At 40.2% G+C, this 25,542-nt stretch overlaps 6 protein-coding genes across 6 annotated transcripts; 3 read left to right on the top strand and 3 right to left on the bottom strand.

Annotated features, from left to right (window-relative positions):
• Nucleotides 1-7,563: 7,563 nt before the first annotated feature.
• EAF02_011957 (uncharacterized protein) lies at nt 7,564-8,518 on the top strand (the record flags this gene model as incomplete). The annotated part of the gene is made up of 2 exons (XM_038908005.1): nt 7,564-8,312; nt 8,365-8,518. 2 exons carry the CDS (start codon nt 7,564-7,566, stop codon nt 8,516-8,518), a joined length of 903 nt encoding a protein of 300 aa, XP_038752180.1.
• Nucleotides 8,519-8,863: 345 nt separating this feature from the next.
• On the bottom strand, nt 8,864-11,174 carry EAF02_011956 (uncharacterized protein; the record flags this gene model as incomplete). Its single annotated transcript, XM_038908004.1, has 2 exons — nt 8,864-9,291; nt 9,341-11,174. The coding sequence occupies 2 exons, from the start codon at nt 11,172-11,174 to the stop codon at nt 8,864-8,866; spliced, it is 2,262 nt and encodes a 753-aa protein (XP_038752179.1).
• A 1,114-nt stretch (nt 11,175-12,288) lies between these two features.
• On the bottom strand, nt 12,289-14,206 carry EAF02_011955 (uncharacterized protein; the record flags this gene model as incomplete). The annotated part of the gene is made up of 4 exons (XM_038908003.1): nt 12,289-12,435; nt 12,497-12,570; nt 12,634-13,793; nt 13,845-14,206. 4 exons carry the CDS (start codon nt 14,204-14,206, stop codon nt 12,289-12,291), a joined length of 1,743 nt encoding a protein of 580 aa, XP_038752178.1.
• Nucleotides 14,207-17,609: 3,403 nt separating this feature from the next.
• Nucleotides 17,610-18,134, bottom strand: EAF02_011954 (uncharacterized protein; the record flags this gene model as incomplete). Its single annotated transcript, XM_038908002.1, has 1 exon — nt 17,610-18,134. The coding sequence occupies one exon, from the start codon at nt 18,132-18,134 to the stop codon at nt 17,610-17,612; it is 525 nt and encodes a 174-aa protein (XP_038752177.1).
• A 636-nt stretch (nt 18,135-18,770) lies between these two features.
• EAF02_011953 (uncharacterized protein) lies at nt 18,771-21,986 on the top strand (the record flags this gene model as incomplete). Its single annotated transcript, XM_038908001.1, has 4 exons — nt 18,771-18,900; nt 19,026-19,150; nt 19,239-19,414; nt 19,544-21,986. 4 exons carry the CDS (start codon nt 18,771-18,773, stop codon nt 21,984-21,986), a joined length of 2,874 nt encoding a protein of 957 aa, XP_038752176.1.
• Nucleotides 21,987-23,764: 1,778 nt separating this feature from the next.
• On the top strand, nt 23,765-24,942 carry EAF02_011952 (uncharacterized protein; the record flags this gene model as incomplete). The annotated part of the gene is made up of 2 exons (XM_038908000.1): nt 23,765-24,225; nt 24,288-24,942. 2 exons carry the CDS (start codon nt 23,765-23,767, stop codon nt 24,940-24,942), a joined length of 1,116 nt encoding a protein of 371 aa, XP_038752175.1.
• Between the last annotated feature and the right edge of the window lie 600 nt (nt 24,943-25,542).

The raw sequence follows: 25,542 nt of genomic DNA, 5'->3' as shown, positions 1-25,542 counted from the left end.
GAAATCCTATGGATTTCAGCTTCCAATGTTATATTACTAGTAATAATTTATTCCGAAAGGAATGAGAAGAATATTACTACTGTAGCTCTGCTAATTACTTGATTCGAGATTGCCTATATTCTGATACCCACCCTATTCAGTTCAGAATTGAGACTTCCAGTTTATCTAGATATAATCCTGTTTTAAGAAGCCTATTAAAAGGCAGAATATCTGTTCAATCCCTGCTTTACTCTTTGCTACAATTACTGTTCCGCTCTCCAGCCAGCTTGTTCGAATCGGGAAACGGGATTTGTTTGATTTAAATTGTTATTAGAACAACCCTTTATATAAACTCTATTTGTCTGCTATTATCACTCAAGGATTATTCTTGGAAAATGAATTGAATAATTGTATGAATCTAATAATTCTATCTATTATCCTATTTCTGAAAAGAGAGATTCTTTTAATCTATATTATAATGGATAATGATTGTGAAGGGATTGTTTTCGCTAATCGAAGTTGAATATTATCCTAAAAGATCTCTGAATACAAACTATTTGTTGCTTTCGAAGTCATTGGATTTGATAGCAAAATTCTATTTGGAAATCAGATTATATTCTATATCTATATTAGACTTAGGATTAATGATTATATCGAAAAAAGAGTTATTCTATATATGATTAAACTAGTTTATTACTCTATAGTATTGGGTATAGCCTGATTTAAGAAGTACAACCCCTATATCGACTTTGCAACAAACTCCTTTCAATTCAATAGTCTGTATTGCTACGAATTCTATAACACTCTGTTCCGCTTGTCCCGAATAAAAGCTCTTCCCAATGTTTCCCTGAAAGCCCAACCTGTATATCTGCCTGATCGCTCTGAAAGCCTCAAGGATCGAGATATAGCTGCAATCTCCCTGAGGATCTATTCTGTATATACCTGCTGGAAGTATAAAATATTCCAGATCTCTGTTGAATAAATTGATAACATTCTGAAAAAGAAGAAAGAGTTCGATCTGAATGATTTTCTGTTCGAATTCTGAAATTGGAAAGATGTATTTTTCTTATAGAATATTGACAAGCTGTTACCGCATTGACTATATGATTATGAAATCTGATTCCAAAAGGAATCTGTATTGCCCTTTGGAGCCTTATATACTATATCCCAAACCAAACTCGAAGCTCTAAAAGAATAGCTGGAGGAAAACCTGAAGAAAGGGTTTATTTGTTCTAATTCCTTTTCTGTCATATCCCTTATACTATTTATTAAGAAAGCTAATAGAGATCTTTATTTCTATATCGATTATAAAGCCTTGAATAACCTATTTGTAAAGAATCGATATCTATTATTACTAACTAAAAAATCCCTAAACAACTTGAAAGGAATAAAGTATTTTAATAAAATCGATATTATCTTTACCTTTAATAATATCAAAATTAAAGAAGGATAAAAGTATCTGATTGCATTCTGTATCTGATTCGATTTATTCGAATCCCTAGTTATACTATTTGAGCTAATAGAGGCATCTATTACATTCCAAAGATTCATCAATAATTCTCTATATGAATATCTGAATATATTCTATATTATATATCTAAATAATATATTGATATATAGTTATATTTAAAAGGAATATATTCGCTATATTTAAAAAGTCCTATAAGTATTAAGAGAAGCCAGTCTGTTTGCAAAATTCGAAAAATGCAAATTCCTGAAATCTGAAATCACTTTTCTTAGTCTAATTATAGAAAAGAATAATATCCGAATGAATTCAGAAAAGATATAAATTATTATAAATTGGAAACTACCTGAAACCATAATCGATATACAAATATTTATTAAATTCGCAAACTTTTATTATTGATTTATTAAGGACTTTTCGAAAATAATTAGTCTAATAATAAAGCTAATCAAAAAGAATATCCTGTTTCTATAGAATAATATCTATTAAGACACTTTTAATCAATTAAAGAAAATGTTTATTGAAATCCCTATTCTAACCTCCTTTGATTAGGAAAAAGAAGTAATTCTAGAAACCGATACATCGGATTATATTTCCGCGGGAATTCTTTTTCAATACAATAAAAAGGGGATTCTGAAATCTATTACATTTTTTTCAAAAAAGCACTCTATTGCTAAATATAATTACAAAATCTATAATAAAGAACTCCTGACTATTATTTACTACTTTGAAGAATGGTATCCCAAATTTAAAGGCGCATCATCTCCGATCCAGGTAATTATAGATTATAAGAATCTGGAATACTTTATAATAATAAAACTACTAAATTATTATTAAGCTTACTAATTCAAATTCCTATCCCAATTTAACTTTCAAATCATTTATTACTTTGAAAAGCTAAATGCTAAATCTGATACTCTAACCAGAAGATTAGAGAATCTTCTTAAAGAAAGGGATGAATACCTTCTATATTAAAATCGAATTATTCTAAAAAAAGAAAATTTAAATTTTGATTTATTTTCTAATATCGATATACCAAAAAAAGCTAAGATTATTAAAAAAGTATAATTCGTTATTATCATGCAAAATCAGAGAAACTCTGATATTGTCAATTCTTTTGATTTTATTATACCCGAATCTGAATTTCTGCTCGCTATATTAAAACCCGATTTTATAATATCTTTAAAGGATCGAGAAATACTTTTAGATCTGTTTGCTGACCTGTTATCTTTATTCCAAGAAGACTATCAAGCCAATCCTGTTTCTAAATCCATTCTGAAATCCCTATAAAAAGAATTCCCGAAATATTCGAGAATTACTTTTACTAAATGCTTTGAAAACAATAGCTTGCTATATTATTAAGAGAAGCTGTATATTCCCAATTATAATCCTCTGAAATCTCATTTGCTCTGCCTATATCACGAGTCCCCTGTTACTGGTTATTTGTATTGTATTCGAACTTTTGAATTGTTATTCTGAGATTATTACTGGTCTAGCTATTATGATTATGTTATGTAGTGGGTTTGTAATTATTATAGTTATTATTATATTGCCTTCAATTGTAAAGATCAGGAAGGAGTTTTTCGCCTGTTTCTGATTTTGTAAAGAGTTTGGTAAGATATCTTTATAGATTTCATTATATATCTGTCTGAAAGTACTAATTTCGATGTTATTATAATGATAATCGATTGTCTAACCAAGATGAAGCATTTTCTGTCCTGTTACGGTATCTATAACTTTGAAGAAATCGTTTATTTATTCCAAAAGAATATCTGAAAGCTTTATGGCTTGCTTTTAATGATTATTTCCGATTATAGAATTCAATTTGTATTTGAATTCTAAAAGTATATTTATAAGTATTTGGGAGTATTCGTTAGATTCTTTATTATTTATTATTCTGAAACTGATGAATAAACTAAAAGAATTAATACAATGCTGGAGTAATATTTCAGATTGTATATAATTTATCTATAAGACGATTAGACAAAGTGGCTTTCATTTGCTAAGTTCTTTATTAATAATATCTGATTCGAGAATACCCGAATAACCCTGTTTTTCTCCAATTACAGTTTTTATCCCTGTTTAGGCTTTGAGTCTGCTCTATCCGAAAGCAATTGTTTTGCTATAAGAAATGCCAAGGAATTTGTTTTCAAAATGGAGACAATCTCCTCATACCTGAAAACAGAATTGATTATTAGTCAAATCTGATATTCGAAGAATATTGACTTCTGCTATTCCTTTATTTATTAATATATTCCTAGTGATTTAGTCTAACTAAATATTAGAAATGTTAAAACTCTATATCTATAGAAAAAGCTTAATTAGAAGAATCTTAGTTTATTCAAGATTCTAAGCCTGATAGACCTTTATACTTATAAACTGGAATTCCTTGCTTTTATAAGGATTCATCAAGCGATCATTACCTGTGTACTCCCTGTCGCCCTCTTCGGCTCCGAAAGTATGGTTCGATGGGCTATACAAACAACGCCCAAATGCAGGCCATATTCCAATCGGCACCGGGATCAAGAAACACGTCGATCTAGTCAGCAAAACGATTTATAATGCAGTATAGGGAGCTTTACCTGTTTACAAAACAATCCCGATAACTATATTCCTTATAAAAGCTAGTCTCCCAGCTAGAATTGTTGTATTAGAGTAAGCCAGATTGAGATTCGTATTTCAGCTTCAGATAATGAATATATAATATCTATTTGTAAATCAATTAAAACTGTGCATTAGGAAAAGAGGATAAGGTATAAATATTCTAAAAGATCCCAATACAAAACTATAAAGAATAGGATAGGTAATCCCTATTACTAAACGCCCCAGACTCTTACAATCTTACTTCTTTCCTGAATACTATACCGATCCAATAAATGATATGAACAAAAAGGATGCTGTGAAAGTATTCAAGGAATAATGAGATCTAATCCCTCAAGAAAACTATTCTGTGTTTTCAGATGGGTTTGAACAATACGACGAACACGATCACCACATAGGGTACGGCTTTGCAATCTATTGCGGCAAGCAACAAATCAATACTGGCTACAGCTGTATATATAAACAATTGTATATTTTTGATATTAAAACAATCAGCATATAGCGGGGACTAGAATGTCTCCTGAATATCATTGATTGTTCTTATTAGGGACAAATATGGTTATATATTGATAATATCTTAATAATCTAGGGAATGCAAGGAAGTACTACTATCTTTTCTCAATAAGCATACTACAAGTGTTATCAAGCGATACAATATTATGATATTATAATTAAATAGTCCCCTAAGCATACTAAAATTAAGGACAACAAGGCAGCCGATCATTTTACTGATTAGGGTATGGCTGGGCTGCTTGACCTTAGCCTATCCTGTTTCCCTATAGTCAGCAGCTCTTGCTTTGTTCTATATATTAAATATCGATATTCTAAAAGTAAATAGTAAAAAGAAAAAAGGAGCCTGATTTTCGAAATATATAATATATAGAAATCGGTATATAATATTTCGAAATCGGAAAGCTTCAAATTCTTTTGCAAAGTATTATACAGACTTATAGCGATATGAATTGAATACAATGACTTTGCAGTTTATTATATCAGATTCAATTACAAAAATAGCACAAACATTTATATATATAGGATTGAAAAAAGCCCATTGCATTTCTTTCAATATTCAATCAATAATCAGACGTATAATAACTGACTACTTACACTAAATCAATTTTGATCCGAATAGAATGCAATAGTATATATCAATTGCATCCTGTAAATACAATATAGCTTTACTGATCTTCTTACTAAATCCAGATTCTATACTAGAATATACTCAAACTATACGAAATTATACAAATTCCAATCTATTCCAATACCCCGAAAATAAGCTTTTCATTCCAATCAATCTAAAACCTATACTGAATAGCCATAAACACTCCAAGCACTCTCCCGATCGATAACAATTGACCTAATCATCCACTAACACCCGGATAATATATAAAACAAAGCCTTTTAAAATAGGATTACAAATCTTTAGACAGAATAGTTATAGAATCGCTATAAACAATATTAAATAAAGGAATACTAAAGACAACAAGTTTCTAATTAGCTAACATTACACTACTATAAACAGCTAGAACGCTAGCGGCCTATAGGCCCGCTCCTTAGTACATCTAGAATACCCCTTGGGAGATCAGATAATAGACATTAATCACTATAAATAAATAATAAATATAAGGATTCATCTTGTTTTTCATATCAATCTACTATACCCCACATATAATAATCCTGTCCCTAAATAATATAACCTATTATCACTATTTATAAAAATCAATAGCTTAGAGTATTTCGAAGCCACCGAGATTCTGAATTCCCATTGGAAAAAAAGAGATTGTGAAGAATTGTGTGAACAAGGGAATTCACTTCAAAAGAATGACTTCAATATAATGGCTACTGTATCAAAGGTATTTAGGCGAATGCGAAGGAGACTAGCTCTTTCAGTAGTGCCTATATAAGGCCTACTACTTCCCCTCATTAGCTAGCTCTTTAGACAGAATACAATACAGACATTTAGGGGCCTACTAATGATAGTGGGAACCACGTCTCCCGTATTCCTGATCTCATTATTGAACCAACAAGAATCTTGCCTGAAGTATATCGTTCGTTAGATTAGCTATAATAAGCCAATCGAAAAACCTGCTAGCTATTTGAAAGATATATAGAAACTGATCTGTAACTTCTATTATAGATATCCTAATAAGCCTAGACCTACCTGACCTGAATTACCTATTTATGAAATTGTAAATTGTAACATACCGCCTTATTAAAGCTCGACCTAAAGAAGAGGAGTAATGTTACAATATAGATACATATAACCGATAAGCAATAAGCTAGATTCTATTAGACTAGCTTATAAATGAAAATTCTGTATATCTTTATATTGAAAGATTCTATATCATAGCTCTTCAAGCTATATCTTAGTCTACACCCTGTACCTACTATTCTTAGCATTATCGAATATAGATTCCTGATCCTGCCTGCCTGCCCCGTGACAACAAGTCTTCATTGGTTTGGGGGCTAGCATATATAGATCCTGTTTGCCTGAATGCCTGAGGCATTAGTTCTGAAACCTTCTAGTTAGGTAATGGTATGGAGATTATATCTTAAGGAGGGGGGTAATGTTATGAAGTGATATTAGTCCTTTCTGTTCTGTTCTGTTCTGTTCTGTTATATATGTGAAAGCAGGTAGAACTTCTAGTTTTATCTTTTAGTCTTTTATGTTTTTGTAGTATAGTAGTAAAGCTTCTGAATGCTTCCAGAGGTAGTCTCATGATACCTACGATAATTATAAAATCAAGATTTATTTAAAGAATTTCTTTCAATTGATTTAAATTTTATATATTTTAATATTCAATATAAAATTTAAATTTGTTTTAAAATTCATTTTCAATTTTTTTTTAAAATAATAAAAATAATTAGAAAATCTAATAATCTATATTAAAATCAATTCTTATTACTTTTTAAATTTTTTTGATTTCTTTATAAGAATATTAATATCAAAAAATCTATTAAAATATCTTCTAATTCTATAAATAGACTTTAATATATTCTTTTTTGAAAATTTATATATTAAATTTATATATTTATTTTATTTTATTATTCAATCAGTTTTTATTTTAATAATTTGAAATTCTAAAGAATCAAAATAAATAATATTATTCAATTCTATAACTAAATTCTAACTTATTTTAATGATTTTTGAATTTTAAATTGACTTTTATTTTGATTAAAAAAACGTGCATATAGTAGGGGGCGTGCACGTAGCAGGGATATCGGTTAGAGCTAGACGAGAATTTACCATACGAGCCTACCAATGAATGAGAGTTGGCTTACAAAGGGTGCGGGGTACGATGAGCCACAATAATATCAGGCTGCTATCTTTATTAGACTCACTACAAACAGAGGCTGAAAATGCGTGCGTCAGCATATTATATATCCATCATTTCAATTTCCCTTGTTTCTCAAGATTAATCTTACATCATTTTATCTACATCTGTTCGCATAGTCATATTTCCAACACCAACTTTCAATTTCATCACGCAGCACTCTCAACACCCACCACAATCAGAATGGTTTTCATCCCTGGTGATAACAAAGTTCAAATCCCCGAACTAGCCGATACAGAGGGCCCTCCCGCCTACACCCCCTACGACACCCCCTACGACACCCCCTACGACACCCCCTACGACACCCCCGCGCCGTCCACAATTTCAGGCTCCAGCTACCCACCAGATTTCTCCTCCCTCCCTCCCACTCCCTCCTCCCCTAATCCCTCAACATCCATACCAAACATCCCCATTTCCAACGCCGTATCCTCATCTCGCTCAGTATCCCTATCTGGCCCTCTTAAAATCCTCGAGTCAGTATCTGGTTCCTCATCCGTGACATTGTATCACCATGTGACGGTTTGCGGCCCCGTAAAAGCGAGTGCTAAAATTGTTCTCTACGATTATGTCACGGTATCCGACGATGTGAGATCGAGTTCGTCTGTTTCGTTAGATGGAGGAGCAGGGAAAGGGGGGGTTGTAATTATGGGGACTGTGAAGAGTAGTTCGAGCATAGAGATGAGAGGAAATGTGTATGTGCAGGGAGATGTGAAGAGTAGCTCTAAGGTGTTACTAGAGGGAATAGGAGGATTGGTGAGGGTTGGAGGAAAGGTGGATACGAGTGGACAGGTTACTATCAGGGGAGCGGTAGAGGTAGGAAATGTGGAGAGTAGTGGCAAGATTATCGTTGAGTCGTTAGAGAAGCAGAGGATTGTTTTGGGAGATTTACAATCGAGAGGTGGAATGGAGATTGAGGGGGATGTGGAAATTCGGTGAGTCATTTCCCTGAGTATATCATAACGTATAGACTGACTTTGATTCTAGCAACGAGCTGAAAGCTAGCGGTAATGTGAAGATTAACGGAAAGCTGCATGTTCATGGAAATTTTACGGTCCATGGCAATGTCAAAGTTCAGGCTGGTTCGGAACTCATTGTAAATGGCAGGAGAACTATACATGGGAAGATGGAGAATGCTTAAAGCCGAAGTACTTTTTCTCCAACTTAACGCCACACTTTTGCCAACGGGTCTTCTAAAAGGCAAAGAAATGCACCTCCTGGTTTTAGCGTCCAGTAATGCAAGCGAATTCCTCTAGCTGTTAGGATTTAACAAAGCCCGGACTAGCAAGTCAATCACTTTCCTAGTCTAGGAATAAAATCATAGTCAAAGAAGTCATCATTCCCCCCAAAACCTATTGTACATTGAAATTCCCGCATATGGTATCTAATTTAGGCGCCTTGATAAATTCCAACCCAGACATTTCGTGTTTAATACCACAACTCCTAGCACATCGAATATTAGCGAAAATAGTGGTAAATTCTACCCCTAAGTCCGAGTTCCGTTGGTCCCATTCTTATGGGTTAAATCAGAGATCCAGCCTTTGAAGTCATCTAGTTCTCCCTTGAACCATGCCCACCAATTTTTCTCATCATCTGTCTTACTACTCTCGTCTTCTACTACCGGCCTATCCACATTTGGATCTTCCAAGTCTTCTGGTGCATCTACACCCACCATTTGTGGAGGAACTACATTGGGATCTGCTGCAGAGCTAGCTTCAATTGGTGATATAGATAGTGTTGCGTTTGTTTGAGGCTCCAGCTTTGAAGGACTTGGCTCGGGATCAGCAGGTTCGGGGGGAGATGTACCAGACGAGTGAAGCCCAACAGGCTTGAGTGGAAGACGTAATGTGCCGTTGTTGGGGTTAGGTGTAAGTCCCAGAGAGTCACAGATTATATTATACACTTCGATATTTTCTGAGTCATGTTAGTTAACTTTAGCTGAGAAAGACTGCTGTGAACTTACGAAAGGGCTCAACGCGACTATTCGGCTCATGTTGGAAAGCAGGGCCTCTAGCGATGAAAATAGCTCTCATGAGCGGATGCTCATGATCGTAGCCATGCAGTCCTCGCGGGTGATAGGCAATTCCTTTTGCTTTTCCTTCAACTACATCAAATTCGTCCTTCATGACAATCGCCCAACCAGTCTTTGGAACAATCCATAAAGGTGCAATTCGCTCATTTTTGGAGAAATGATAACGTTCGGGCATATTAACATCTCGTAGATAAACCTCAAAATTGGGATTGATAGCGGCTTCTGCAGCTAAAGTATCGTAAAGATCTTGAAGGTGTGAGAGATCTTTTGGCCGAAGTCCATATAAAGGCCAGCCATCGGTGTGTTCGATTAGACTGGTGTCAATGATATCTTCTAGTTGAATAAGACGGTTTGTGTCTGTAGTAGCCATTCCATGATCTGAAACAATGACAACGTTAACAATATTTGTTAAATTTCTTGCCTCAAGTCCTTGGAACAATTGATCAAGCATAGTGTCAACCTCTGTTATAGTTACCCGAATTTCAGTACTATTTGGCCCGTAAAGATGACCATGCTGATCAACGTTGGGCACGTATGCTGCAATTAGTTGAGGTCTCATATCAGCCAAAGCTGCTTGACTATCTTCTCGGCCAGGCTTATCCAGAAGCTCAAGTACTCGGCTGACCTTGTTGGGAAGCGGTTCTTGTCCGTTGTATTTATCCAAGTATGCAGGCTCCACGTCCATGATATGTGCTTCACTTCCTGGCCACATGTGAATGGCAGTTCTGATTCCTTGGTTTTCAGCAGTGACCCATAGAGGCTCACCGCCCCACCATTTCTTGTGCATCGCTTCAGATTTGGTATAGTAGAATTCTTCTTGTAATTTCTCGTCCCAAAATGTATTTCCCACAACGCCGTGTGATTCTGGGTAGAGACCAGTAACCAATGTATAATGGTTTGGAAAGGTGACAGAAGGGAAGCTAGGATTCATATAGACAGGCGAAATTCCCTCTTCGACGAAAGTATTCAATCTAGGTGTGATACCCCGTTTCAAGAAGTCGGCTCGAAATCCGTCCAAGCTTATCAAGATAGTCGTTGGCGCGAATAAAGCTGTGCCATTGCTCAGGAAAATCTGATGTTCTTTCGTGAAACGTGCTTTCTTCGACAGCTTCCATGCCACTAACAATAGAGCCGTAAACCCCAATGCTATCAGAAGATATATAGCACACCAAGCCCATCTCGAGTTTTTCCGTTGCGTCGCCTGGTCCCGCACATTTAGCAAGCCACGTCTGTCGGCATCGTCGCTCTCGTCAGTTTCGCTGCTTGACCCTGTCGCACTGCCTTCTTTCATGCGCCCTCCTTCCATCTCGAACATCAACTCTCCATCTTCACCATAACTTGCATCTTCCATCAATTTCTCCCTCTTCTTCTGCCGTCTATTTCTCCTTTGGCGTCGTTTTTCTTCCACTTCGGTTTCATCGTCTTGATTTGAGGAACCTTCATTGCGAGCTCCAGGTAAGAGAACATGGCTCTTACTCCATAGACCTCTAAGTCCCGAGCTTATTCCTTCCAATGCGCTTCCTCTTCTCCCGCGCTTCAAATTTCTTTCTAAAAGCTCGTCCCTTTCTTCTTCCTCTTCTAATATACCTCGATCATATTTCCTAATATCTGCGGACGTACGCGCCCCCTGAATTATCTTGTCATCATCACTGTCTTCGTCTTGATCACTGTTTTCTGGATGAATAGACGGAGCGTCCTCGTCATAATTCGAAGGAGATAATAGGGAAGCGTTTCCAGCGGCAGATTTCCGAACATTGGATGACATCGTGCCTAGAATTTGCTACTCATTTAGAACTATGATTGCATGCCATTCATTTCATCATTCGTTGAGAACACACCGCAAAAGGCTATAGAGGACGGAAACAGTTCAGTGTTTTTAGGAGTTTGAGAGATTCGAATTGACAAGGAGAGCCTGGCGATAGCCATTGTTCAACTGAGGCCTGAGAATTAAGGCACATTGGTGACATCTTCTCTCTCGGATTTCTGTCTTGCACTGCCTTGAGTTACCTTGATTATTACGTGAAAGTTTTCTACCTCAACGCTTATGGAAATGAGTAATTGAGATGATTTCAGTCAACTGTGGAGTGTGGGATGTGGGGGAGATAGTGTGAGTATCCTGGTGCTTGGAAACGGTGAGGGAGGGGCAGTTGGAAGAAGTAGTATATCCTCCAAGTCTGGTGGAACTGCAAGATATCTATCATCAGATTCCTCAAATATTGGGGTTTACAATATTTGCTCTAAGTGGGGGTTTCTACACACAATACGCTCTACTCAGGTTGCTCAACATTATCTTCATTCCCGTCATTTCCTCTTTGTATTCCCATCCTTTTCATGTTGTCCTATCATTTTTGAATTATTTCCAAGTTTCTTCTGAGACCAAGTGGTAGAATTCATACTTTCTATTGACAAAAGCGTCATGACAAGCTGTGTCATTTCTGCGCGAATTCATGGGCAAATTGAGGGGGTTCAACCATGATGAGGGATTTTATGTCCAATTTGCATAGCAAAAATCGCGCAAGCTTTGCTTACGGATCGCCGCTGTAGGTGACTGTTGTTTTTTTTCACAGTGGGAGAAGGAGAGTATATCTTCCTTCTCAATCCAGCCTTTCCATCTGAATGCACACGTTGTTCAAATCTCCATCAGAAAGTTCTCCCTCGATAAGATTTTCTCATACTTTACACCTTGAAACCCAGCCTACAACTGACATGGAGCCAGTCTCCTGTATGGTATTCGGAATTGGTGTATACGTTACTATGATTGTTTTGCAACTAATGCAAGAGAAGAACAATTAATTATTGGTTAAGATATCGATGTACATTCACCGTTCCTGCTGTCTCAACAAATTTCAATACTGATATGCTTGTAGACCCAGGAGCTTTCACTGAGTTACTGCCGAAGTTCCAAGAGCCCGATCCCCTCCCAGCTCGGCTTTCTTTTCGAAAGGACTTTGCTTGGTCTTTCCATCATCTGAACTATCTTCAACTCCTTCCATAATTTCTTCCGGGTCTCTACCCATCATATGATGCTGGGATTACCAGTGTTAGCCTTCGTGGCTGGAATGTTAGTGTGGGATGTATGTAACCTACCTCGACATTGATCACAGGTCCTTTGAACCATTTATGTGCTGATACGAACCACCAGATCATTACTATACTCATCGCTGAATCTATCATTAGCCGCCGAAGATGGATTTAAGAGAGTCTCAAAATCTAAGAGTACTTACGTCCGAAATAAACAACCACGGTCCAGTTCATCAAAGAGGCAGTGAGATCGTTTCCTTTATACGCTGGAAAGCAGAGGATTGGCATCATAACAAGGATAAAAGAAGAGGCGGCCATTCCAATCGGCTTGCTGAATTTGCCAAGATGCCATGGTCCACGTCGGAATCTATCGCCAACGAAGAATACGCGAATAAAGATAGGGATGGTAAAGGCAACATAGGCTGCGATGGCACCAACGGAAAAGATGGCGCCAATGGCTACGCTTCCGCCAAAGATCAACAACAGGAGAAGGCAACCTATGACAGTATTGAACCATACGGCATTGACTGGAGTGTATGTAGACTTATTAATTCTCTTGATCCACCAAGAACATGGGAAACAATCGTCTCGGGCATAGGCGAAAGTTACTCGAGAAGCGGCCACCATACATCCTTGACCCATAAAAAATCCGCACATAATAGTGAGGGCAAGGATAGCGAGCGCGATCTTCTGTGGCATCACTTGAACGAGATACGATGCCCATGGTTGTCCAAGCGGGGAGTCAATGACCTCGGTGATATCGATGACAGTGTAAGCAACCACAAGTTGCAAAGCCCACCCCATAAGACCTCCAATTCCACTGGTCAGAACGATGGCGCGTGGGGCTGCGATACTGGCATTACTGCACTCCTCCGAGAGATGGAACGGGGCATCATATCCAGACATCGTCCAAATAATGGCGATAAACGACATGAGTACTGCGACTCCATCTGGCCAATCGGTACCATTCTGGATAGACCAGACCTCCTTCGAAGGAAAGAATTTTGGCGTTGTGGCAGTTCCGGTGACCGAAGCTGGAATCATAATGATTACCACCAACAAAGCTATCATATTCAACGTCGATCCAAAGGAATTGAACTTCGCAATCCATAATGTTGGCATACTTGATATAACTCCATGGATGATCATGATCAAGACGGTCAATAAGAACGTCTGGTAATTTGTTGGCTCGTACTCGGGGTGAGTGATTGATGCGGCAGCTAGAATCATGGCAGCGAGCGCATAGTCCACACTGGGTGCTCCTGTGATCTGGACCATCCAATTCGACCATCCAGTTATCCAAGCTGCGAATGGACCCCATCCTGGAGGAGCGAGTACTGCTGCAGCATAATACAATCCACCACTTGAAAATATTTAGCGCTTGCATTTTTGAACAATATCGAAGAACACTCACCTAGTTGGCATACTCGAACACAACTCTGCCATTCCCATAGCAACACATTGGATGAAGAACCAACTTACCAACCACCCCCAAACCATTCCTCCAGTACCTGCATAGCCCATTCCATAATACAAGGTACTCGCGAAACTGGGCAACAATCCAAGCACAGCAAAAGAAACACAAAAAGTTGTCCACAAGGAGAATTCTCGCTTGAACTCTTGTTTATAACCCAGAGCCGTCAGTGCAGCTTCATCCGCACTCAAGCCTTCAAGATTTGGGCTATCCCCAGCCGGCAACGCCGTCGTGACAGAAGGACGACGTATCAAGTCATTGTGAGCCGATGTATTGCTCTTCGACTGTGTCAAAGTAGCCATCTTCGATATGAGGATGATTGTTGTAGGTTTGGAGAAGATATCGCGGACGTGGCATATCTATGTAGTACACGGAGGTTTATCAAATACCCGCAAGGCATGACAGAATTCCATTTGAAGCACGTTTGCTCACAGGGCGGAAGGGGTTGTACATCAGCTATCAGATCTTATACTTGATCAGGAAGGTTTAGCCTGAACCCCTGCTATCAAGAGGTGGCTTCGGGAATCGGGTGAACTTCTCTTGGTGGCTTCGTTTTCAATTTCTTTATCTTGATATAAATTTCACTTTATCGTTTTTATGGTTTCCTTCTACTTTGGTAGTTAGTTTCTTCGTCATTTACATCTATGTATACACAAGTCCATCGTTGGGTATTTCTTAGGACCTTCTTGAATTTATCTGAAATGATCATCAACACAGAACAACAAAACATAAGTCATATGAAGAAACATCATGTATTGTGACAATACCAGGCCAATGGTAAAACTGCCCGCATCTACTAGATATGAAAAGATACACCAGAAATTGCTTATCTTTTATCTTGCACCAATTAATATTCCTTGTCATCCTTATCGCGCACCATGAAGTATGCAGCATCGAGGTTTAGTTCCGGCAAGATGCTTGGAAGAGCTCTTGTCCTATCTTTAATGCGTAATCAAACATGAATATCTTTTCCCATGCGTTTTTATACACCCTTGCCAAGATATGGTGATATTTACTCATTACAAGTTATTATATCACTTCTAACCATAGTGTTTCTGCATCACCTGTTGAAGAACCTCCATATCTGTCACACAGAGTATATAAATAAACTTCACTCCCGAGCCAGGCCTAGTTTCAATATCATGGCCAAAGCTAACTCCACTTCCCACGAAAATGTGGGGAAAGATAACCACCCTCACTTTACGTAACCCTTCACTATCAAACATCGATATCGAGCCGTTCAATTAACCAACGTTTATCCTCCTGGAGCCCTCGTCCTTTCAGATACACTTATGCCAAAATGAAACAGAACGTCAGCTTTGGACCCTGCACACGAAGATGACGAAAGCGTAATCTGTGGAGATCCGTTGGTATTCGTAACGGCCTGGCCGATATTAATCCCTGCATTCTTTCCAACTGATATCGATACTTTGATGACTTGATAATGTACGGCATGAGACGGCTAGTTGAGTAAGAATATAGAGAGCGAAGCTGAGGATGGTGTTGCAAATCTATGTTCTAATTGTATCTGATATGGAACAGATATATATATCTCGTCTCCAACAAGAAAACCGTTTGCTAAGAGTTCAAGACCACGCTCACTCCCAGTACTCCAATTTGCAACCACATATTTCCCTTCTTTCCTCAACCAACTACGAAATTTTGGAACACCTTCATGCTCCCCCATCGATCCCCTCACCTCCTTCCCATCATCTTTTTTAACTGTCGCGAAGCAACAAATCCTACCTCGTCTACTTTCCCAAGCGCAAGCCACAAGTCTCAACTTCAACGTGACATTCCCCAACACTAGAACTAGATTGATGTCGTAAATGTGTTGGACTTGTTGATACACATCCCATGTTGCAATTTGTTTGTATATCGCACCCAAATATGTGACCTTGCTCCTCTTTCCTCGTATAATTGGTGAGTACGATGGGGTTAGTTGCGAAGCTTGGGCTCCATACCCAAGAATATTTGTGATACTATGTCGAATTTGCATTGTCGGCGTTATATTGAAATAAATCGTAGCTGAGAGCGAGAGATGGTTTGAGCTCTTAAGTTCTTGCAGCAATTCATAAATATCTGGCATGGAAAGGTAAGTCGATTGTTGGATCTCTTCTCGTCTTCCCCGCTTGTCGAGACTGAACAGACTAGATGGATACACATAATAGATACACGGAAGATAGATACCAAATAAACTTGATCCTCCTTGAATCAAATCACCAGTAGGAACCTGGTATATTCACCTGAAAAGTTTGAATGTGCTCCTTTGATTGGCTAGCTTTCGGCAGAAAGGATTTGTTGCACATCTTAATTCTTATCATGTTTAGATTTGCCTTGCTCTCTCGTAATGAAATTAAAAATGAAACTGAACCTGAAAACCAGATATGCAACAAAAGTCTTTTTGCATGCTTTTATCACGTGTTGCTAGGTAAAGGTTTGGGATGTTGAATGAGAGGGTGGGAAACAAGATTAGGTTGACTCAAGTGGAAACATGCAAGAAAAATGAGCAAGGAGAATGAAAGGTCCCTGATCTTCCCTCAGCGCAATCACCTCTACTAGTGGCGACTACAATCATCTCCGTAGACAATGCACCAGCTAACAAAAAGTATACACCAGAAGGGAGACCAAGGCCAGAAGAACACTCCAAGCAGCTCAAGAATAGCAACATATTGCATAGGTGCATATGTGCATAGAAAGTATGGCCAAAAACTAATTTGACAGTTGTCCCAATGAGACTATGGAGACGAGTCTAATATTTGGGTTCCTGATCGCGGAGCCCAATAATAAATTGTTGATACTCAGAGAACCCAAAAGCTTTCCAGCATATCGAGGTTTCTCTACGAACACCTGTTATATAGGAATATATCGTCCATGCATTGAGAAAGTCATATGCCCCAAAACAAATCCTCGATCATCCTCGATCTCCACAAAAATATTCACTTCACTTCCGCTCCATAAAAATCACAAAAGTTTGTAAGAGCGCGACGCTCTTTAACCCCAATGAGCCATTATCGCATATGTTATACTTTCTATAATTCATATACCCGACAATGTCACTGTCCGATCGTAGCAGTCGCAATGCTAAGTAGAAAGGCGGACAACATTCTCGAGAATGCTGAATTCTACCGCTGCGCCATCGAGGCGTGTGATGCATAGGTTCGAGGAGGTTTTGAGGTTATATAGTAAGGCGAAGCGAGAGAGCAGAATATTATAGCTACTTATATCCAGTGTGATAGAAAACATCCACGAGATATTTGTCGCTGGCGAGCCAACCCTGAAAACGACCTCCCGCTCCTGGATACGGCGAGACCAATAATACAGCAACTCTTACTTCAATACAGTTATGCATGATTGATATAACTGATCGCATCAAGCATGTGGGTTTCAAACAGTGCTCTTAGCAGATGGTATCACAAACTTGCCTACCTTTCTGGAAGTATCACTCTGGATATGAGCCTTGCATGATCCTCGTGAAAATTGCAAATACATTGCTTGACCTTGAAGAAGTTGGAGGAGATTGACCATCTAGAATAGAAATCAGGCGTGGTATTATCGATGGGCTAATGCACCTGATCTCGAAGGAAGCGAATTACTCCATTCAAACCATACATTCGTCCAATTCACGGGTAACCTCAAGGTATACGATATCCGACTCGGAAAAACTGGTGTGCTATTTCCATATCAAACGCGGAGCATGACTGTTCATCCATCAGATGCCGGAATATGGCCTGCTGTAGCAACCTTCAATATTTCTTCCTCTAGTCCCTCAACCAGTAATACCCCAACGCCCGATTCTTCCAATCTTCTCCTCCCTTCGTTTTCGCCCACAAATTTCTCTGGCTCTTTCACACCGACCACTACCTTACGAATGCCTTTTCCACCTTCACCCAACTTCAGGATTCTGTCTAGACAACTCACATTCCCGCTCAATCTCTTTGCACATGGTTCCATTGTAGTATATAATATCGTGTTTTCCGGCAAAACTTCCGCAAGTCGTTCTTCAGGTATATTGTGAGCTTGAGAGAGCTTTATGAAGCAGCATTGTTCTGCGTGTGTATTGCCAGGACACTCCAATGTGTAGCCTGTTGCGATAATAGTATTTGTTGAAGCATTGAGAAGTACTGCGCCAACACAGAAATTGGTAGGTTTGGGTGGAGACAGCCGGGCAAGGTCGAGGGCTTGACGGAGGTAAATAAGATGATCTGCAGTTTTCCTTTCTGTTTCCATTATCAACTAATATTTTCAAATGTTATAGTTTTTTGGACTGAGTGGGATATCCATAAAGTCTCGACGTCTGTTCTTTAATTCTGCCATTCTAGCTCGACACCGCTTTCTTAGGCATCTCAATTATCAATTATTACTACGAGTATCTACCTAGGTAGGTAGCCTCGTTACTTAGAAAAGAACGACGTTGAACCCTGAAACCCCCCAAGGTCTCAAGCGCCTAGATGAGTTTGTGTTAAAACCACTGTGATCGTTGGGCCATCGATGATTACGTCAAGAAAGCGAATAATAGGGCCAGAAGCCAATAGGATTTCTTTGGTACATTTTGTCTACATCCCCAATGATCCCTTGACGACTTGCCGTAGTCATTCATTCATTAATTTAGATGCAATTCAAATCAATTCAAAATGTCCAGAAAATCATAAAGTTTTCACCCCAAACACTCATTGTGTGCTCGTGCTCGAACATCTGTTTCCATCGCGACAAGCCTAACTTTTTGGATAAACCCCCCGGAAGAGAGTGGAATCTCAGCAATCGGGCAAACAAGAGGAAGTGGCCACGCATACAAATCTACATCGCCTTATCTAATCGACTTACACAAGATTTCAAAATCACTGGATTCATGGACTTGGAGGCACAATGTCTGACGCAGAATTGCCGAGTATCAAAGTGACAGATGAACAGTTGAAGGGCAGCAAGGAGCAACAACATATTGTTGGATCACCAACGACCGAAGGAGGGAGACCACACTCTGCAACTTCATCCGAAGGTATGTCGGCCATTTCACATGTTGTGAGGTTCATGCTTGTTTATAGACTACTTTGATGGGGTCTTCCCAATTTTGAGGGGTTTATCGCTTCCCAAATACAATGTGCTGATAGGTTTTATTTCCAGACAATGGGCATTCCACAACTCCAAGGAAGTCTGCGATAAAACTCATTCGAAATGGAGTGGCCAAAGAGAACGGAAGCGACACAGCATCTGCCCGAACCTCTACTGCTATTGACCCTCTATCACATGTATGCGACCCCGGATATTCTCATTTGATCACTCTCTACGGACAACCACATTAGCTTGAAAGGCACACGTTTGCTGACGGATATGTAGCACATTCTGAAGCGTACGAATACCGAGAATACAATACCCCAAAAACTTCGAAATGCTTCTGTCTCAGGAAGCGTTCTTCCAGAGGTTCCAGAGCCAGGGAGTCCTGGCACAGGTTCTCCTGGTAGGCAACTGACCCCGGAGATTCGCAGCGACAGTAACCTGGCAAAAGACAAGAAGTAAGTCAATACTTGGCACGATCGGATGTGTAGGGATCTACTTGCGAATGTACTCATTATGTTCTCTTGGCTACTTATATTGGCGGAAGTTGGCTCTGGATTATCTATATAAAAGCTAATCAATTGCAGGAAAGGAGTCTCATTTTTGAATCGGTTCAATATACTAGGGGGGAAGAAGAATGAAGAACCAGAGATTGATGATGATGAATCAGAACTGGGCGATCCACGCACTGAGGGCATGAATGCCCATGTCTTTTCTTCATCGATAGGGGCAAACGGCTACATTCCGAGACACAAGGAGCCCCCACGATATATCAAAGTTCGAGCTCATCACAAGAAGACTACGGAGTTTAATCGCATGTTTCTTGCCCAGGAATTGAGCGGCACGAAAAATCCGTCCATGAATGAGAACGTACAAACTCCGACAAATTCGGAACATCCTAACAAGTTGTCGAAACCACCAAGGTCAAGCGGTGCAGTCTGGGCAGCTGAGTTTAGTAAAGATGGAAAATATTTCGCCGCGGCAGGGAAGGATCGAGTGGTTCGAATTTGGGCAGTGATATCGACCGCAGAGGAGCGGCGAGCGCATGAATTTGATGAGGATGGTGAAAAATTGAGCGCACCTGTTTTCAAATCTAAGCCGGTACAGGAATTTGAAGGTCATACTCTGGATGTTCTGGATCTTAGTTGGAGCAAGAACAATTTCTTGCTATCTTCTTCAATGGACAAGACTGTTAGATTGTGGCACATAAGCAGACCGGAGTGTTTGTGCACTTTTAACCACAAGGACTTTGTTACATCGATAGCCTTTCACCCCCGAGACGATCGCTTCTTCTTGGCTGGGTCACTAGATTCAATTCTTCGGCTTTGGAGTATTCCCGACAAAAGTGTCGCCTTTTGGAATCAATTGCCAGGTCTTATAACGGCGGTAGCTTTCAGTCCAGATGGAAAGACCGCCATAGCTGGTGTTCTCAGTGGGATCTGCTTGTTCTACGAGACCGAGGGCTTAAAGTACCACACTCAAATCCATGTCCGATCATCAAGGGGGAAGAACGCAAAGGGAAGCAAAATCACTGGTATTCGCACGATTGTTTATCCTCCAAATGACCCGGAAGGCGAAACTAAAGTTTTGATTACTTCAAATGATTCTCGAGTTCGTATGTACAATCTTCGAGACAAAGCTTTAGAGATGAAGTTCAGAAGTCACGAAAATGCCTACAGTCAAATCACTGCCCAATTCAGTGATGATGCAAAGTATGTTATATGTGGTAGTGAAGATCACAAAGCTTACATCTGGTCTCTTGGAGTAACGGATAATGAGAGTAAGGACAAAAGACCATGCGAATTCTTTGAGGCTCATTCTGAGGTTGTCACAGCAGCTGTGATGGCCCCGATGAAGTCTAGAATACTTCTCAGTGGTTCCGGAGATCCCCTCTACGATTTATGCAACCCGCCCCCTGTGACTCTACTTAGTAGAGAAGAATCGATTCTTCCCTCGACATCTCGTGCAACAAGTGAAGCAGGGAATCGCGATTCTGCTGCTATCTCTGTTGAAGACATTCAGGAACCTCAAATCAAAAAGCCTGAACAGTCCTCTGCATACCTTGCTAGGTCCAATCACAATGATGGCAATATCATTGTAACCGCGGATTACCTTGGTCGCATAAAGGTCTTTCGACAAGATTGCGCTTATCAGAAAAGACGTAATGACCAATGGGAAACTTCATCTCAATTTTCCAAAAAGATGCTCGCTCGAAGCAGCAGCATTATGACACGTCAAAGTGGTGGTTCCCAGTCTCGCCGAACCTCGATCTCCCAGAGTTCTATTTCAGGGCCAGTTACGCAATTTGACAATCACATCCTCGACTGGCGCAAGTCAATTTCCAACGATAGACCTAAGACCTCCAATTCTCACACCAAACCTCCTCCCTTTAGCAATCGCAGTGACCGTAGCATATCACCTGGTAAATTCACTCGCGCTCCTTACTCGCCATCTTCCCCGGCAAATCTTGCAAGCGCAACTCGTCAACTGCAATACGGTATTGTTGTGCCCACAACAACAACAACGATAAGTGGCGGTCATCGGCCACCTTCCATTGCTACAAGTAGCCCTCCTCAATCAATCTTTAAAACTCAATCGCACCAAGCTCTCCCAAGTCAACCGCCCACTCCGTCCTTCACACTCAATCCTGCATCACCTCCTCCCAACGGAGATTGCAATTCTAGTGTCTATAAAATGGACCCTACAGGAAGATCCTACCAATTTTGGAACCCAGCAAATTGGAAGAACAACTCAAATGCGGACCAAAATGGGAACAAATTTGGTCCCGAGCTTCTTCGACCAGGCACCTCATCTCGTGGAAACAGCATCATCTCTAGATTAAGCAGTGATGCAAATTCTGATCTGACAGATGGGGATCAAGAGGTAGAAGGAGAAGCTAGTGATGGCAGTGATCAGATGATTGCATGTAGAAAATGTGGAGGGAAGGACTTCAGGGCTAAGAAGGTTGGGGTGGGTGTGAGCAGAGCTCAAAAGTTGGTGTGTACAAAGTGTGGGACAGTTGGTGGGTGAAGGAAGAATCGAGTTTCAGACATTGCAAGTTTTTGAACAAGAGAAGAGGGCAGCAAACACGCAAGGAAGAGAAAATGAAACGAATGTAGAACATTGGAAGTGAGAAGATGTCCGCAGGCGTTGGATTAAAAGCTGGTCGGGTTCATCGGGTTGTCAAGCGAGCAATTGATTGTAAAGCATTTTGAGCATAGCATAGCATTTGGTGTTGGATTCGGGATTTGGATACCTTTGGTATATCTTTAGTCAGCGTAGATCAGGTAGAAAGTGCAAACATGAATAATTTTATCCTGATCATGGCTTTTCTAATCGGATAAACCTACAAAACCGAAGACCATAAAAGCAGGAGGCCGGGCCGATTATTGGCCAGAGTTCATCCCTTGTCCGTCCACTACCAAGTATGTCACTATTCTTCGTCTCCATATAATTAAGAATTTCTCCAGTTACTGTACGGAGTAGCTTTCGGATCTTGGGTATATCCACTCGTCCACTACTGGGGCCAGATCTACTCCAGTTTTGGAGTCTGGTTGGGACACTACCTCGAGGCTACCTAGTCGGACGGACTTTTGGTGCTTAGGTTGTCCTTCCGTCCACTTGATCGTTGAAGAATTATTGATGAATGGGATGATTGATTAATAAACTTGTTTTCAATTTGCTTCTTTGTTTCTATCCGAGCTGCATGCACTGATGAATTGAACACTTATGCAGGTACTGGAGGTACTGGTACGAAGATATCTTCCCATTTCTAAGTTGACATGTCTCTGTTTCGTCACCAATTAGATCATTCTGTCCAGACAAGTTGTTTCTTGCTATCTCGAACGGTGAGACAAAGTTTATTCATCTACTCCGTACCTCCGTTCAAAAACGTGCTTCGACTCGCGCGTACAATTATTACTGGACGGATGTTTCAGTTCCCCGCCCGTCCACCACTCTGTTTCCTCATTTTCCCCATTCGATCTGCATGTGCAATTACGGCTACCACCTTTCCACCTTCAGCCTGACCAGAATGCTACCAACGTACGTGCTACAGTTTGAATACCGGACGCCCACAAACCTGGACTCTCGATGTACCGGTACTGCTGCCGTCACGGAAAAACAGAGTGAGCATTCGTATCTTCACGGGGTGGCCCTGTTAGTGCGAAAGTTGTGTGGACTAGTTGGGACGTGTTTGCAGTTTCGACATGCTTGTAATGGAAGGTAGTATCTAAGATCCGACCCTTTTCGTAATCTAATCGATCTGAGGTGGACGGATGGCGAGCACTGGGGAGACAAATTTCATGCTTGCTAAGTAAATTGCACAGAAATTCAGTGACATAGGTGACCGATAAAATGCTATACCGTCGAGATTCAAACTCACATTCGAAAGATGTGAGAGGGCAAACACTGTAAACACATTATGATACGGAACAACGAAAGAGTCGGAGTGAGTTGAATCATCTCATTGTTTGACCAGACATTACAATAACGTTATCACTACGGTACCTACAGTCCTATTTACATCATTCAATGCCACGTTATGTACAAAGTGGACGATGTAGGGGTCAACCCCATCTGAGTCGTGACAGTACCGGTACCCTTGAAGATCCTTCCACTGCTTTTCTAGTTATATGCGCCGTTGCAGTTATCTGCATCGGCAATATCTCTTAGATGGGTATATGAGGACCGAGTAATAGTGGAAGGGTGGATCTGGTTCTTTTCCTATATATATATCATGCAAGTTCCTGAGAGACCTTCCTCTTTTTCCTTCACCTCAAATCTACATTCTTTTTATCATCTTCATCATGCGCACCTCTACTTTGGCCTCTTCAGTTCTTACTGCTGGACTCGTGTCCGCTCGCATTACTGCCCGCGATAATAGTTCAGTCTGGGTAACAGAGGTGCCTAACTACGTCCGCCCCTACGCAATTGCACATTATGATGCATCTGGCTGTCAGGTTGGAAGCCAACTCTATCGATTCCCAGTTACTGGACCATCGTCTGGAGGTGCTTTCTCCCTTCTCGCAACAAACGCACCACCTTCGACTGATTTAGGAGTTTTTCCTCACATTCATCAGAAGCATTATGAGAATTTCTTCAACCTCAAAGGTCGCTTCCAGCTTTGGACTGAAAAGGATGGTGATTCCGAGACAAGACTCTTGACACAAGGAGATTACGGAAGTGTACCAATCAACACAACCCATACTTTCCAAATTTTGGATCCCGACACTGAGATGGTCGGAATTATCTCACCTGGAGGATTTGAGTAGGTTGCCCAGGCATAACAAGCTATAGTTGCAACTGGACAGGAGACTAATAATATTTTAGGGACTTGTTTTATGCCCTTGCCGATTCCAACTGGACCTCAGCCTCTTCGGAGACCCAACCTCCTTACGATCCTCTCCTCGTCGTCAATGGCAGTAGCTCTCCTCCCGCCTCAGTCATTAGCTCTCTTGAACATTTCGATGTCTATACCCAGCTTGACTTCGTTCCTCGTACAGATGCGATTAACGGTACTGCTCCATTGAACAGTACCTGGCACACTGGAGCCAACGCTCTTGGCGCTCAAGGTTCTCCATACTACGTCGCCAAGGACTTTGGACCACAATACATTAACGATGCCGCTGGATACCAAATCATTCAGCCATTCGTTACTCCAGTACAATCCGAGGACGCATTCTCTTTGTCGACCATTACCCTTGCCCGCAAGTTATCCAACGTCACCATCCCAACATCATCATATACCGGCCATGCGGCTTTCGAGGTTCTTGAGGGTATGTTGACTGTTGAGATGGAAGGTGAGACATTATCGCTTATTCAAGGCGATGTTGTCTTCATTCCTGGAAACACAACATACAAGTACTACAGTACCGTGCACTTCTCCAAATTTTTGTTCATCGGTGCTGGAGCCGAAGCAATGGACACTCAGCTCATCGCTGCTGGTGCTTCATGGTCTTCCCCAGTTTGGCCTGCGTATGCTTAATCTCTCTAGCTAGCTAAGCTTAGGTAGCTGTATAAAAAACAATTAATAATAAACAATACAAAACACTTGACACTCGGATTTCATTCGTCCAAAATTTACTTTTCAATGATTGGACCGTTCAGGAACGCACATCTACTCAGCCTATTTTTCTGCAAAAAGATTGATAAATTCTGAAGAGCCTCGTTCCCAAAATATCTCCCTGCGGACCATTCTAGAATTGTACCCGTCTTGGCCTTGATTTCACTTCATTAGGTACTTGATCTGCAAAACGAGTGCACCAGTGCTAAAAAGTACGGGGTATGAAAAAGCCTCGTCCCTAGAATACCCTCTAATGAAATCTAGCTCAGCCTCAACATCACTCACTACTCGGTCTTTACGGTGTATTCTGTAGAAAGCTGGATGTTACATCAAAGCCTACCTAAACTATTGGAGGAAAAAAATCTTGGGACTGACAACAATGAAGATATTTATAGATGACGCGCAAGATACTTCCTGATCTTGGTGACAGCACATATTTTCAAGAGGAAAACCTTGGATTAACCTCGGAATGTCACCGAACCTCGAAGTGAATCAAGGTTAACAAAAAAATTGGTATCCAAT

This window comes from Botrytis sinoallii, assembly GCF_014898435.1.
Source record: "Botrytis sinoallii strain Bc 23 chromosome Unknown BSIN_038, whole genome shotgun sequence".
Lineage (NCBI taxonomy): Eukaryota > Fungi > Ascomycota > Leotiomycetes > Helotiales > Sclerotiniaceae > Botrytis > Botrytis sinoallii.
The sequence above is the reverse complement of the archived record's forward strand: the minus strand, read 5'-3'. Positions and strand labels throughout refer to the sequence as shown.